Consider the following 15,000-nt stretch of genomic DNA (forward strand, 5'->3'; position numbering starts at 1 on the left):
TTTTCAGTTTTTGGGGTGAGGCAGGGATTGAATAATTTACAAGGCTAAGAGCTCCCAATCAGCAGCTGGGCCAAGGGGAACCAGGCTGGGGGTAGGGAGAGAGGGATGGCCTGCGGGGGGGCTCTGGGATTGCAAAGTGTGTCTCAGACCTGGGCCTGAGCCAGTTTCACAAACATCTGGCATTACATAACCTACCCCCCTGCCCTGAGAGGGCTGTAAACACTCAGGTCTCTGGTTCAGGGTTTCCTCAAGGGCAGGGAGGGGAGGCAGCTGTACTCGCTCCCTCCTGCCCCCTTCACAGCAGAGACAAGGGGGTCTGGCCTCTCCAGGGGCCATTGGCTGGCTCAAGGGCTCTCTTCTTAGTGACAGGCTGACTCTTGTACTCTCTTTGGCTCTGGGTCCAGCACTAGGCGGGGGACGTTCGGGACAGTACACCCATTTTGCAGATAGAATGGAGGCTCGCGGAGGTGAGCTGACTTGCATGCGTTGCACAGCTAGGGTTTAGAGGAACCAGCCTCTTGCTGATTTTCCTCATTCCTGGATGAGAGGATGGCTGCAGCTAACCACCCCCAAGCCTCAGTGGCTACATCTGCATAATGGGGAGAAGTCTATAACAACACTCAGGGCTGCAGAGAGAGCTCAGGGAGATGAGGATGAACAGGGGTGTGATGGTGGGGGGTGGGCGGCGTCCAAACACTACCTTTCCCGGCCATGTCATGATTTCCTTTCTGCTGCTTTTGGGGGTTAAGGCACTGGGGTGATTGGACAAACATGGTTATCTGGGGAGGGTGGTACCTTCAAGCCCTGGGCGGGATTTACCTTATCGCACTAACTAAAGGTCGCCCACACGAAGCGTGTCTGGCAGGAGGAAGCAGGTAAGTCCCTGGCGGAGAGGAGGGCAGAGAAATGGGCAGAAGGACTCTGGGGTAGCGGTGCTTCTGCGGCTAACAGGCGTGTACCGGCATCTCCCTGGTGCTCAGCTCTGTGTTCCATGCGTGACATAGAACCTTATCGCATTTCATCCTCACCACCAGGCATACTAAGTACGGTGCATACTGTCCATTTTACAAATGAGGAAGTGAAGCTCGGGGAGGAGAGAAACCACTTGTTCTAGGTCACACAGGGGGCAGAGCTGAGATTTGAACCCTGCTCAGGCCGAGCGCAGAGCCCTCCCGCCTGTCTGCATCCTGATCTCCAAGCCCTGCTTGTGGCCCCGAGAATCTCCACTGATTTTGCCCATTAGACAGATGTGGCCGTGAAGGCTCTGAGCTGGCAGCTGTTTTCTCATCTGGGAGGGAGGAAAATCAGGACCTATGGGATGGACCTGCCGGCGGAGCCTCCCAGACAGTTACTTAGAGCAGCTTCTAACATCTCTTGGGTTGGAGAGTGAAATCTGTCCAAGGTCAAGAGCCAGGAAGCCTGGGCTTGAGTTCTGTCTCTGTCACTAACGTGTATGGCTTTGGGCCATCATCACCCTCTCTGAGCCTCATGGTGTTATCCTTAATAGAGTAACGATTTGAGATGGATAACCCTGGAGTTTGGCGGCCCTGGGTCCCCGGGTCTGTGCCATCTCTGTCCTGACCAGGACACTTTGTGGTAAGGGAGTCATTCCTTCGTTTGTGCATGCATTCATCTGACCTAGGTTTACTGAGGACCTACTGCGGGCTGAGGCCCTGGACTGGCCTCCAAGATACAGACAAAAACACTCTCTCTCTGCTCACAAGAAGTTCAGTGTGGTGAGGACACTGACATGTAACTGGTAAGAACACAGTGTGGTCATCACTTTAGTGGCTGAATGTACAGATGCAGGGAGCCCTGGACCAGGAGGTTCTCTCTCTGTGCTGGGGGCACTTTGGCTTCCATTGAACTGAGACCTACCTAGAGGGTGAGAAGGAATTTTCCAGGCAAACTAACATTTGGAGAGAGGGGAGGGAGGTGTGGGAGAGAGAGGGAGAGTGTATGTGTGTATTGGGGCACCGAGGACAGGAAGAGAAGTGTTCCAGACCCGGCAGGGAACACACTGTGCAGTCCCATCTGAGGTGCAGAGGACCTGGCTTATTCTGAGCATCCCCAGTGGCTCAGTGTTCTGTACCCCTAGCCTGTAAAATGTGTGTGTACGACAGGCAGGGGTCAGATTATGATGGCCGCTGTCTGCCTGGCACAAGAACGCCGAGCTGCTCTTCTGGCACTGGGGAGGTGTTGAACTTTGAGCAGGGAAGTGATCTGATCGCTGGCTTGAGGGACAAGAGGAGTCCCAGAGGCCAGGAAAGCACCAAGGAGGCTGGTGCTGTCAGGGGCCGCTGGGCCAGGGTGCCGGGGGCAGGGGAGGTCTTCTGTTTATTCACTCACTCTACCAAGGACCAAGTGCCTGAGTGAGATACGGGGGTAGAGTGGGAAAACTCAGCACCTGGAAGCAGGAAGGCCAGTGTCTAAAGGAAGATAGGCTGGGTTTTGGCCTCATTCCTCAGGGTGGAGGAGAGGCACCCAGTGGGAAATGTGGGGAAAGAACTTCAGCTCCCTGGGCCTCTTTTTCTTTATCTGTGAAATGGGGAGAGTAATTATAGTCATGACAGCAATAATTTTTGAACTCCAAACTGAGATGGCAGAAAATGGAAACGGTAATTACGCCAAGGTCCCCGGCACCACCCTCCCCAGCGTTAGCTAACTAGGGATAAATGGGTTGTTCTAGGTGCATTACTTAAATTAACACTTAATCCTTACAGGAACATCATGAGATAAGAGCATTATCCCCTTTTACAGAGGGTGAAGTTGAGGCCCAGAGAGGCTGAGTACCGTGCTTAAGCTAACACAGGGTTTGAATCACAATGCCACACAAGCTACCATGGCATCTTCAACAAATTCCACAAGGCCCGTCCTCTGCTGCAAGGCTCAGATGAGCTCCTGCAGGGGAAAGGCCTCTTAAAAACTGCCAGGTGCTGGGAATGGGAGAAACGGGTGTACGCCTACATCCAAGAACCCAAAATGGGGTTCTTAAGTCGAGAAAGACCCGCTTGTGAGGAGGGGCCATTTGGGGAATGCCCTACCATTCCAGAACTCACTTTGCTCTTAGATTACGTGCTAGGAATCCCACCTCCTCAGTGGAATCCCAACACCTCCCCAGTGCCAGAAGAGCAGCTCGGCGTTCTTGTGCCAGGCAGACAGCGGCCATCATAATCTGACCCCTGCCTGTCGTACACACACATTTTACATGCTAGGGGTACAGAACACTGAGCCACTGGGAATGCTCCTTCTTACTGTGACTTTGGGCAAGTCGGCTCACCTCTCCGAGCCTCTGTTTTCTCATTAGTAAAATGGGGACAGGGACACCTCCCCGTCAGGTCTGTGGTGAGGCCGAAATTAGGCTACACAGGTAAGGAGCGGGGCTTGGCGAGTGGCAGCCGCTGAGTTGCTAGTACTGGGGGCATTGCCCACGACTCCGTCACACCCAGGCGCCGAGCCCTCAGTGGACCCATCGCTCCGTCCGGCGGCTCGTGGAAGCCACAGCAGGGCGACTGGGTGCCACACCCGGCTGCCCCTGCCCTGCACTCCCGCGCCGGGGCCCGAGCGAGTCACCTGCACGCTGGGTCCTTCCTTCCTCCCAACGCGCAGGCGGCCGGAGCCCGGCCCTCGGCTCCCTCCGCCCCCATCCGCCGGCCCCGACCGCCCTCGCGCGCCCGTCCCGTCGCGGCAGGCCCCGCCTCCGGCCCGGCCCGCGCTCCCATTGGTCCGTCCGCGGCCCCCGCCGCTGTTTGTCCCGGCTTCCCCGCCGCCCATTGGCCCTCCCGGGTCCTCCCAGGAAGTTTGAAAAAAAAAAAAAGTTTTATGGGCGGATGGAAGGGGCCGGGGCAGCGCCGGGGAAGGGAAGGGCCGGAGGAGCGGCGGCGGGCGGCCGAGAGGGGCGGCGGCGGCGGGATTCCCGCGCTGCTGGGCCCGGCCCGAGAGCCCTTTCCACCTTCCTGCCTCCTGCTCCCGCCGCCCCGGGGCGCCGCCATGACGGTGAGTGCCTCCCCGGGGCAGTCCCTCTGCGCCCCAGGCTTGGAGGAAAGCGACGGCCCGAGCCAGAGCCGAGCCGCTCCCCTCCTGGGCACCCCCTTCACTTCCCGGAGGCGAGAGGAGGTCTCGGCCGGAAGACAGGGCGACCCCGGCGGCACAGGCCGGCCAGACGGCCTCAGCTTCCCCCAGCCTCCTCACCTTTCCGGGGCCAGGAGCCGGGGCGACCCCGAGAAAATGGGAACTCCCTGTCCTGGGCAGCCCCTTCCCCCCATCACCCGCAACTTTTGCGGGACGAGTCACGGACAATTTCGGATGGCCCTTTCCCACCTCCCCTCCAGCCCCCCTGGTAATTCTCCCAAACTGCCAGACCCGTAGGAACTCCGGGGCCCCGGGCAGTGGGAGGAATGAAGATGGGCCTGGTCTGGGTCTGGGGTCTCGCCCGGGGCTGGAGAGAGGCGCTCCCCGGCTCGAATGGGTCGCGCGCAGACCCAGTCCTGGGAGGACTGCCTACCCGCGTGGGCGCGGGCCCGAGGTTGGGTGGGTGAGAAGGGGCCACCCCGTCTCACCCTTTCCCGGAGCCCGTCCTGGGATTTTTGAAGCGGCGCGATGCCGTGTTCTGTCCGGCTTGCCGCCTCACAGTGGCGCTGGGGCCTTGGGTGGGGCCAGCCTACAAGTGAGGTGGGGGACACGATGGCAGAGATTGGTCTTTCTCATGGGGATGAACACTACCCAAGTCACATCGATACCTGTGCCTTAATGATCATATTGGGCCCCACAGCTGAGTTCACCATTATTTCCATTTCACAGTTGGATAAACTGAGCCATGGGGAGGGGGTTGTGGTGAGTTGCCCTAGGTTACCCTGAGCGTAAAGGAAGGAGTAACCTCTTTCCAGGTCAGTCAGGCCCCCTGACCTTGATGTTCTGGAAAGGAGGGGCGGGGCTGCTTTTGGTTTCTGGCTAGCACCTTAGGGAGGCTCTGACAGCCTGGGGGGGTGGGGTGATGGAGTTGAGCAGGGAGTGTTTGCGCATGCGCACGTCCCCTTTCCCCACCTAGTGGAGACCCTGACAAGAAGTGTGCTGGGCTGCTGGGGCTTGGCCCTAAGGGCCCCTGCCCCTGTGAGCATGATGACCTAGCCGCTGCTTGGACTTCCTCGGCCTCCGCACATCCTGCCACCTCCCTGCTGGCTCTTCCTGTCGTCAGCAGCCTCCCTTTGGTCAGTGAGCAGAGAGGGATGTAGGGGGAGGAGCTGAGTCAGTGTCCTAGCCATCCACCCCCAGGCCCCCCGGCCCCCAGGCCTGGTGAGGGTGGTTGCATTGCCTACTGGGTGCCTGCCAGATCCTGAACTAGGTGCTTTCACGTTACCAGAGTTGATCCTTTAAGATTGATTATAACTTTCCATCTAACAGATGAGAACACTGAGGTGTAGAGAAGGGAAGTAACGTGCCCCAGGTGACATAGTCGGACCCTGGCAGAGCCAGCATTTGTAGCTAGATCTGCCCCAGTTTTTTCTCTGCGGCTGGGTAAGAAAGGTACACTGTTGCCTCTGTTGAGGAGGCGCATGGTGAACAAGGGCGAGGCTGTGCCAAGCAGCCCGTGGGGGCACTTGGATATTCCCGTGGTGGGAGGGGGCTTCCAAAGGTAGGCACCCTCCTGTGATTGTAGGACTTCGTCAGGTGGAAATGGACTAGGGGGAGGGAACAGTAAAGACAACGCACCCTGGTCATGTTTGGGGAAAGGTGAGAAGAAAGAAAAGGGTCCTGGAAAGGAGGGCCTCGAAGGCCAGGAGAAGCAGTTTGGGCTTTCTTTGGGCACTGGGAAGCCAAGAACGGTCTTGGAGCAGAGAGGAGGCTCATGGTCACGACTGACAGTGTTTGCTGGGTTCATCGTGGCTGCCTTCATGCCTGAGCCCGCCCCAGCCTGGAGTCCCTCCTGTGTCTTCACACCCCTTTCCTCTCTCCTGAACCCCAGCCCTGAGCTCAGAGATCTGTAGGGAGCGAGTGGTAAAGTTGTCGTGAGTGGGTGAATGCTTAAAGGCTTCGGGAACCCAGGCCTGGAGTTCAGATCTGCTCCACCTCTTTTAGCCTTAGCCCCGTGCAGCCCTGCCCTTGGAGCCTCCTGCCCTAGCCGCTGCCGGGCATCAAATTATATACCTGTCCACTTGTTTATTGTCTGTCTGTTTCCTGAGTTCCATCAGGGCAGGGGCCACATCTTCCCTTCGCAGCTGATTTCCTGGCCTAAAACAGTGCCTGGTGCTTTAAAAAAAAAAAAAATTGTTTTTCAACAAACATTCCCTTAGCCCCTTGGTCCTGGAGGGTGAACAGCACACGTTCCTAACGGTGAGTTGCTTCTACTCTGGCCTGAGAGGGACAAGTGAATGGTTTCAAGATAGTCACAAATGCAGCAGAGGGTGTGGGAGGGCAGCTGGCATGGTGTGTGGTGTGTATTGGGAAAGGAGCCTTCTAGGTGGCAATTAAGCTGGTCTTAAGGCATGAGTAGGGGTTTGCCTGGTCCCTGGAGGAGGAGGAAGCCTGGTATTTAAGCAGAGGACATGGGCTGGTGTAGAGGGCCTGGAGTCCTGATGTGCTGAGGATCAGAGAGCATATGTTGTGATGATATAAAAATGGGGCTCCCTACGCAAGGCTTTTGTGCCATCAGGCAGCTGGACCTTGTTTTGAAGCCCCCTGGAGCCGTCCCTGGAGGTTTGAGGCAGACTTGTGACACTAGGCCTTTTTGAGGGGGTCCGCCTGCCAAGCATGTGCTTAGAGGGGGGCCGTGTCAATGGTCCAGGCAGGTGGGAGGCAGTGCTGACCTGGGGCCGTGGCCATGACCAAAAGGAGGAGAGAGCTGGTCAGTCCTCCTGGAGGGACTAAGGGCGGGTGAGCTTCCTCAGGTGGAAGAAGGGTGCCAGGGCCGGAGGGGCCGTGTGGGAAGGTACAGCCTGAGAGGTATAGGCTAGCAGACCTTTTGACCCTGGACAGGCATTCCCAGGTTACTGCACGACCTTCCCTGCCAGCGGATTTAAAAATGTCACATTGGCAGCCTCCTCCCCGCAAGATCAGTGTGCCGTCTGGCACCGACATGGCATGCGGTGTGTTGTACCCACTTCTGGAGGGTCTCTAAGCTTCTCCATGTGTAGCTCATTCAGTCCTCTCACAAAGCTTGGGGGAGGGCAGGACCTGTCCCCCCATCCTTTGCCACATTAGGCAGCCAGGGCTCAGGAAGGGGATGTGATGTCCTCTCCCCACACTACCTTCCCCCAGCCCTCTGCTTTCCAGGCAGCCGTTGGAGTCCCAGCCTGTCATTCTAGCTAGGGAGCCCTTGCTCAGCCCTGGAAGCCTATGGCTGATCTCCCCGCCCTGACCCAGTCTGATGGGCTGGGTCATCGGCTCGTACCTTCCCAGGAGCTTTCCCCTGGACCAGCACAGTGATGCCAGCTCTGCGGCATCCCAGATAGCCTGGCTTCTCAGGGCCAGGGGGTGGGGGTGGAGACTGCCCTAAGACCAGGAGAGTGGTATTTATTCAGCAGGTTTCTGCTGAGGCCTAGTCACAGCGTGCCAGGCCTTGGGGTCCCTGGAGGTCCCAGTATGAATGGAGGTCACCCAGGTGATTTGGTGGCCCCGAGTGTAGCTGCCAGTCTTTGCTTAGCTTGGCACCACCCTAAGTAATCTCTGGCACTTGTGGGGAGCAGGGTAAGGACGAATGGAGAGAGACAGGGCAAACACAGCCCTAGGGTTTCCCAGCTCTTGAGCAGAGCCTGGGTCCCCTCCCTTAGACAGGTACGCAAGGAGGGGCTGCCATGTAGGGGTGGGGCTACTGGCCTGCTGAGATCCAGGGGCTCTGGCCCCACAGCTGGGGCTCTGGATGTCCAGGCTGCTGGCCCAAGCCCCTCTTAGGCCACTTCCTCCACCTGAGGAAGAGGAGAATGGGGAGGAAGGCGGGTCAGGGGAGGTGGCCAGGTCAGGTGGCTCTGGTTTCCAGCTGCCGTCTCTCTCTGCTGCCCACCCCACTGAGCCATGCCGCAGCTCCTTCCACGCAACCAGACACCTTGGCCTGGTGAGGCTGTGATGCCGGTGCCGATAGGTGGGCTCAGAGCCATGGCAACAGGTGGCCGCCTCCTCCCTGCCTGCAGCCTGGCCCACCCCACTCTCCTCCCTGCCAGTGGGCAGAAGCTGACACTCTGCTGAGGGGACCAGGACTTAGACGAGAGAGAAGTCTGCCAGTGGGCTGGGAGGGTCTGGTGGCTGGAGTCCACCAGACGGCCATGGCCAGAGAAAATGCCCGGATGAGTAGCTGCTTCATCTAGGCCGGGGGGAGGGGAGTACCTAGCTCACAGGCCTCTCTGGAACATGCTGAAGCTGGGAGCCCCCAGACCCCGGGCCCACGCCCCCCTGAGCAGCACCTGGCAGGTAGGGCTTGCCAGGACTCAGGTGCCGTCTTCCCGGCCCTTCCAGAGATCTGGAGAGCACCAGAGGCTCTCTGACCCCAGCCTGGGCCTGGCTCCATCTTTTAGGGTCTCCAGGAGGCACAGAAAGGGCAGGGCTGGTTAGAACACGGGAGGATCAGTGAGTGGGGCATCCCCCACTTAATGTGGGGGCATTAAGGCGTTTTCCTAGTGGGCCTCCTGGCCTCAGCTGTGAGAGGAACTGGACAGTTTGCTCAGCCCTGCTGGTCCAGGCTGTTCTCAGAGCTCTGTGGGGTCTCTGTAGGCAGAGTTCTTCTGGCCCCTCTCTCCCAATCTTCGGTGAGAAGGGAGGCTTGGGGGAGGGAAGCCTGGACATCTACAGTGAATGTGCCAGCCTCCCTGCCTACGTCTTGGCTCTCAGAGATTGTTGGAGAAAGAGTCCAAGGCTGCCCCAGTGGCTGGGGAGCCTGCCTGGATTTGGGGGTTACCTGGGCCCTCAGCCCCCCTTTCCTGGCTTCCCAGGACCTCAGTCGCACAGGACTCGGGCCAGGATGGGTGCAACACCCCCCCCCCAGCCCTGGTTGGGCCTAAACCTCTCCACTGGGCCTAAATCACCTGCCTCTTCATCTTCCCACAGCCCGATCTGCTCAACTTCAAGAAGGGATGGATGTCGATCTTGGACGAGCCTGGAGAGGTAGGAGGGCTGCAACGAGAGGGGAGGGGTTGGCCTGGGCACCTTTAGTGCCCCAGCAGGTCCCTGGGGGCAGCCCAGCAGGCTGAGCTGCTCCCACGGCTTGTCTAGGCTTCTGGAGAGCCTGGCCTCTGAGTGGAGGGGGCCCAGAGTAGGGACCCTGAGGGCCGGCATTTCTTGTGCAGTCGCAGAGGGCCTTGGGCTGTGGGGGTGGGAAGGCAGAGGCTATGGTCATCTCAGCCTGCTAGAACAATCTGTAGGCGTACAGGGCAGCAGGCGTAGAGCCCTCCTAGCCCCTCATGCCCTACACCCCATCCCCTCGTGTCACCAAGAGCCCTTCGGCCCTCTCACCTCTTGATGACGCTGGCTGGGTCTGAGGGTCTGGCGTGGAAGGATTCAGAGAGATCAATTGTCCTGAGACATTACAGATTCCCAAAGATTCAGCCATGCAGGAACTGCTCCCTCCCCCCAGAAGTGGGCCTCTCAGAGCATAGGCTTTGAAGTCTCACTAGCCTGGGGCTCCACCGGTTGAGCCACGGCTTCCCCTGGCCTCAGGAACCACATCTATGGAATGGGCATGATGGGTAATGATGATTCTTTCCAGGGTGGACAACAGGGCCAGAGAGATCGAGCTGGGTAGAGTCCCTGCCAGAGCTCAGCTAATAACCCTTCCCTTTCTCTAACGTGTCCATCCTTGGAACCAGGAGGGACAGTGGCCTCTCACTGGCTCTGCCCTTTCAGCTGCCAGGCTGGATGGAGTCTGGGAGCTGGAGCTGGCTTCCTGCCCACTCAGCCTGGGAGGGGACGGCTCCCCGCCCCTGTCCTGCATGCGCCCGTGGCTCGGGTCTGTGTGCAGCCCGCCTGCCGGGGAGGGCCCAGAGCCAAAGGGAATCTCATTGTGTTTCCTACCCACATGTTTTATTCCCTCCAGCCCACAGCCTTCCGTTCCTGCTGCCTGCTCGCCGGTCCTCTGGTGGCTGCGCTCCAGGCTCACACAGGGCCTGGCAGCCTGCCAGTGACCCTTCCCAGCCTCCCCACCCAGGGTCTCTGAAGGGCAGAGATGATGAGCCCCACCCAGAACTGGCTGCTACTCATCTTTTTTCGCAGGGTTTTGGAATGTCCAGGCTGGAAGGGCTCTGGGAGTTAAGCCAGCCCAGCCCCTTGGTACACAGACAAGGGACAGGCCCACAGAGCTTCCTTCTCTTCCCGGCCTAGTAGCCCCTTCGGAAGGCCCAGGCCTGGAACTTGGGCTGCCTAAGGCCCTGGAACTCCATCTGGCTCCTCTGTCAGCACCATAGATTAGGCTGCAAGGGCCGAAGAGACCATTTGGCACAGAAGCCCTGGCTTGCGTTGTAGAGGGACAGTTGAGGTCCTGAGTGGCAACTCGGGCCACTCTTAGGACAATCCCCAGTAACCTAGTGCTTGACCATCTGCTAAGTGCCACGAGAGACATACAAGGGAGGGATAGCTACTTCTAACCTCACAAGAAGGCTTAGGGACTTCTTATTAGCCCTACTTGACAAGTCAGAAGAATGAAGCTCAGAGAGGTCGAGATACCTGATCAAAGACACACAGCTAGCAAGGGATAAAATAATTATAACCTAAGTCTCTTGGATACTAAACCCTATTTCTTAGGGGAGGCTGTGTGGAAAGAAGTCGAAAGTGTCATTCTGGCACATCCTTGAAGGCTTGCCATTTTCTTGAGGAAAGAAAACTAAGTATTTAGAATAATGTGGATAGACTTTGGTGATGTGGGGGAGCCCCAGGAGGGCCGAGGACTGAGTGGCATGTGGGTGCCTGAGGACCCTGAGAGTGGGTGGACCTCGGCTGGCATTCCAGTGAATGGCCAGAACCCCAGAGGGGGGCTGAACTTGGCATATTTCATATCAAGCTGTCTGGCGCCCTTCCCCTCCCCTCGCCTCTGCGGCCTGCTGACCTAACCCCAGCTGGAGCAGAGAGGCACTGCAGAAAGGGGCCCAGATCATAAATGCACAGATAACATCCTTGACAAGCTGAACACATGTGTAACCAGCACCCAGCTCAAGGAACAGAATAGGACCAGCGCTCAGACGCCTCCCCCTAGGCCACCTTCCAGTCCCGCTCTGGGACCCTTGTCCTTGGCTACTGAGGTGATCCAGAGGGGCCTGGGGGAAAAGACATGCAGAGTTCTGCTTCCTGACTTGCTAGACAAATGACCTTACACAGGCCACGACCCCTTCCCGGTCTGCACTGGAAGCGGTTGCTCGTAGGAGCCTTGGCGATCTCTATGGAGAGGGTCAGGAGGGCTACGGGACTGTCAGCACATCAGAGAAGGGCTCCCAGAAGGCAAGGGAAGGTGTAGGCACTGAGGAAAAAGCCAACCCATTTCCCAGATGCTGCCCCTGGAGGGCCAGGCTCAGATCTAGAGTTTCTGCCTCTGCTCTGTCCCCTGCCCTCACAGGCCATCCGCGGGGTGGAAGAGGGTGCCGTTGACCCAGCAGCCCCCAGGACGGCTGCGGAATGGTGCCCACCCCTTGCCTGCGTTCCGCCCTCCCCGCAGCCCCCCTCCCCTTGCTCACTGCCGCCTCTCCTTCGCAGTGGAAGAAGCACTGGTTCGTGCTGACAGATTCAAGCCTGAAGTACTACAGGGATTCCACCGCTGAGGAGGTGAGACCATGTGGGAAGGCTCCCTGCCCCCATCAAGCGCTGGGGGGCCCTGGAAGGGGATCGGGGGGCCTGGGTGGGGGGGAGTGGAAGGCGTGGACCATTGTGGGCCTCCCCGCCACAGGCCGACGAGCTGGATGGCGAGATCGACCTGCGCTCTTGCACGGACGTCACCGAGTATGCGGTGCAGCGTAACTACGGCTTCCAGATCCACGTGAGCCGCCGTGCCGCTGGGGTGCCATGGGCGGGGTGACGGGCTTCATGCTTGCCTCCTGTCACTCACTGACCTGGAGACCCTGGCCTCAGAGCCAGTCGGAAGTGCTGCTGCCGACACCCGGCATATCTGGGGAGGCCCCAGATGTTATTGGTGGGGGAGGGAGGGTGGAATGTTTGGGAGATCTTGGAGCCAGCTGGTGGAGGGGAGCTTGGGCACCCTCCCCTCATCCCTAGGTGTGGGACCTTAGGTTCCTTTCTGGGGGAAAGGGCCAGCCTCCCCGGGGTGCACAGTGGCGAGGGAGCAAGGCGGGGGTGGGGCGGGCCACGTGGCAACCTGCCCGTGGGGTGGACTTGCAGACCAAGGACGCTGTCTACACCTTGTCGGCCATGACCTCGGGGATCCGGCGAAACTGGATCGAGGCTCTGAGGAAGACCGTGCGACCCACCTCTGCCCCAGATGTCACCAAGTACGTGCGGAGCCTGCCTGGGACCTTGAGGGAGGCAGTTAGCCCTGCATCCCTGAGGGGACGGCACACAGTGGCGGGCCCGGCTGTAGCTCTGGGGCCTCCGTTTCTCCGTCAACAAAATGGGGAGGGGGCAAGGAGCATTCTTGGCGCTCACCCAAAAATTCTTGGAGGATTTGAGGTTTGACTGCCATCCCTTTATAGTCCCCCCCCCCATCCTGAAAGGGGGGGAGGGGCCTTCACTCTCCGGAGAACATGCCAGTGAGTCAGAGGCCCCCGCTAGGTGGCTGATTGTCTGGGAGCCGTGGGAGCTGTGTCTAAGCCTGTGCTGGGGACAGGGTGTGGTTAGGTGGTCCGGATGCTGCGCTCACCCCGCTGGAGGTCGCCTTGCCTGGGGGGTAGGAGGACTGAGTGAGTGGCTGGCAGAGCCCCCCCACCCCCCCACGGTATAAACCCTCGCTGCCCCCAGGGGGGCTGGGAATTGCAGCTGCTAGACAGCAGGAACGGTGCGTGATACTGGGGGGCCCAAGCATGAGCCACCCAGCTTGGCTGTACCTTGGCTGTTCAACCCCAGGCCAGTGACTTTCTTGTCTGAGCATCCGATGCCTCATCTGTCACACTGAGCGTGTGACGCCTGCCTCGGGAGGGATGTGCGCGGGAGCCCTCTGTGGACTCTTCGAGCGCGATGCGGCTGGACTTGGAGTTAGTTTGTAGGCTCAGCTGCTGTAACAAAGAAGCCCCAAACACAGTGGCATAAGTAAGGGAGAGCTTTCTTTCTCTCTCCAGAACAATCTAGAAGTGTGTGATCCAGACCTGTAGGGGCAGCTCTGTGGCCCACAACTCACACCTCTGTGTGTGGCTCGGTTCTCACGGAGCCCCAGCCAGGAGCCCGGGCAGGGCATGCCCAGTCCTTGAAAGGGGGCCACCTCTCACAGCACTGGGCGGAGTGTAGTCACATGGCCACATGGCTGCAAGGGTTGCTGGGGGGTGTTGTTTTTGGCCGGCCGACTATGTACCCAGCTATTACTAATGGAGGAGGGGGAGGACTGCCACAGTTGGTGCTCTGTGCACCCAGAGGTCACTGCCCACCTCATCAACACTGTTGACCTCATCTTCCCTGTTCCACTGTGAGCCCCTTGGGCCCAGGACCTTGCCTTACAAGGTCATAATTCTCTGATCACCGTTGGTGAAGGGCTTCTGGTTGCTTTACACACTTTCACTCACCCGGTCTTCGCATCCATCCCGTGAGAGGCACGTTGGCCCGTGTTACAGAGGAGGTCACTGGGGGCCAAAGAGGGAACCCACCTGTCCTGCCTCTGCTGCTAAGCGCTGGCCCTGGGATGCTTCCCAGGGCCTGTTAGTGATGACGCTCTAGTCCTAAGCTCTGGGGGGGGGGGTCTGGCCCCGGCCCCTGGCCCCCGGGTGGCACTCCGGAAGTGCTTGTTTGGGGACCGAGCAGACAAGGGCCGTCTGACGAGGCTCTCCTGGCATCCTAGGCTCTCGGACTGCAATAAGGAGAACACGCTGCACGGCTACAGCACCCAGAAGGGCTCCCTGAAGGCAGGGGAGCAGCGGGGGGGCTCTGAGGTCATCGGTCGGGGCAGCCTGCGGAAGGCGGACGGGCAGCGGCAGTCCCTGGACTACGTGGAGCTCTCCCCGCTGACTCAGGGCTCCCCGCAACGGGCCCGCACCCCGGCCCGCACTCTCGACCGCCCGGCCAAGCAGGAGGAGCTGGAGCGGGACCTGGCCCAGCGCTCCGAGGAGCGGCGCAAGTGGTTTGAGGCCACGGACAGCCGGCCCCCGGAGACCGCTGGTGGCGAGGGGCCACGCAGGGGCCTGGGTGCCCCCCTGACTGAGGACCAGCAGAGCCGGCTCAGTGAGGAGATTGAGAAGAAGTGGCAGGAGCTGGAGAAGCTGCCCCTGCGGGAGAACAGGCGGGTGCCTCTCACCGCCCTGCTCAACCAAGGCCGTGGGGAGCGCCGGGGGCCCCCAGGTGACAGCCATGAGGCCCTGGAGAAGGAGGTAGGCGTCATCGCTGGCCTCCGGGAGCCTCCTCCCCCCACCAGCGCCCCTCCTATGCCTGCAGTCACAGTGTGGCATTTACCTTGCGTACCTAAAGTGATGGGGAGCTCACCCCTGATTGACTGTCTGATACCTCAGACTTTTGTGAACTGGAATCTTCTTTCCTGGACCTTGGTGTTTCTTGTTTAGGGGCATCTTTTTCCTTCTTAGTTTTGTCCTCAGCAACCACAGAGAAGGGAAAAGGAGGGAGAGACCACTTTTTAAGCGTCTTCTGTATACATCATCCTAGGCCTTCTTTACCTATATTGGTTCACGGAATCCTCTGAGCAGTCTCATGGTCCCAGAGGGTAGACCTGGTTACAGTTGTACTAATGGACACTGAGGCTCAGAGACCACCTACGTAATGTGATCAGTGTCTGTGGCCACAGTGTCCTGCTCCCAACCCTGTTTAGTCTTCTCTGGGACAAAGTTCTCCTGGGTCACTGACCTGGCCACCCAGGAAACAGCTGGAATGTCCCCTTTGCCTGCATTCCCACCACGGGCTGCTTCCCCTGCTCAAACCTAAAGC

At 59.2% G+C, this 15,000-nt stretch overlaps 1 protein-coding gene across 3 annotated transcripts in view; it reads left to right on the top strand.

The window, feature by feature from the left end:
- Nucleotides 1-15,000, top strand: part of TRIOBP (TRIO and F-actin binding protein) — a 52,358-nt gene that overhangs the window by 25,752 nt on the left and 11,606 nt on the right. For 2 of the 3 annotated variants that reach the window (XM_034644457.1, XM_034644458.1), the window contains exons 1-6: nt 3,789-3,996; nt 9,034-9,090; nt 11,665-11,733; nt 11,855-11,944; nt 12,304-12,413; nt 13,907-14,432. In XM_034644457.1, the coding sequence (XP_034500348.1) occupies nt 3,823-3,996; nt 9,034-9,090; nt 11,665-11,733; nt 11,855-11,944; nt 12,304-12,413; nt 13,907-14,432 (1,026 nt within the window). In that variant the 5' untranslated portion in view covers nt 3,789-3,822. Of the gene's footprint in view, nt 1-3,788; nt 3,997-9,033; nt 9,091-11,664; nt 11,734-11,854; nt 11,945-12,303; nt 12,414-13,906; nt 14,433-15,000 lie in introns of those variants that run through there. The other variant, XM_034644459.1, reaches the window with a different exon arrangement.

The sequence above is a fragment of the Ailuropoda melanoleuca genome, chromosome 15 (genome assembly GCF_002007445.2).
Source record: "Ailuropoda melanoleuca isolate Jingjing chromosome 15, ASM200744v2, whole genome shotgun sequence".
Lineage (NCBI taxonomy): Eukaryota > Metazoa > Chordata > Mammalia > Carnivora > Ursidae > Ailuropoda > Ailuropoda melanoleuca.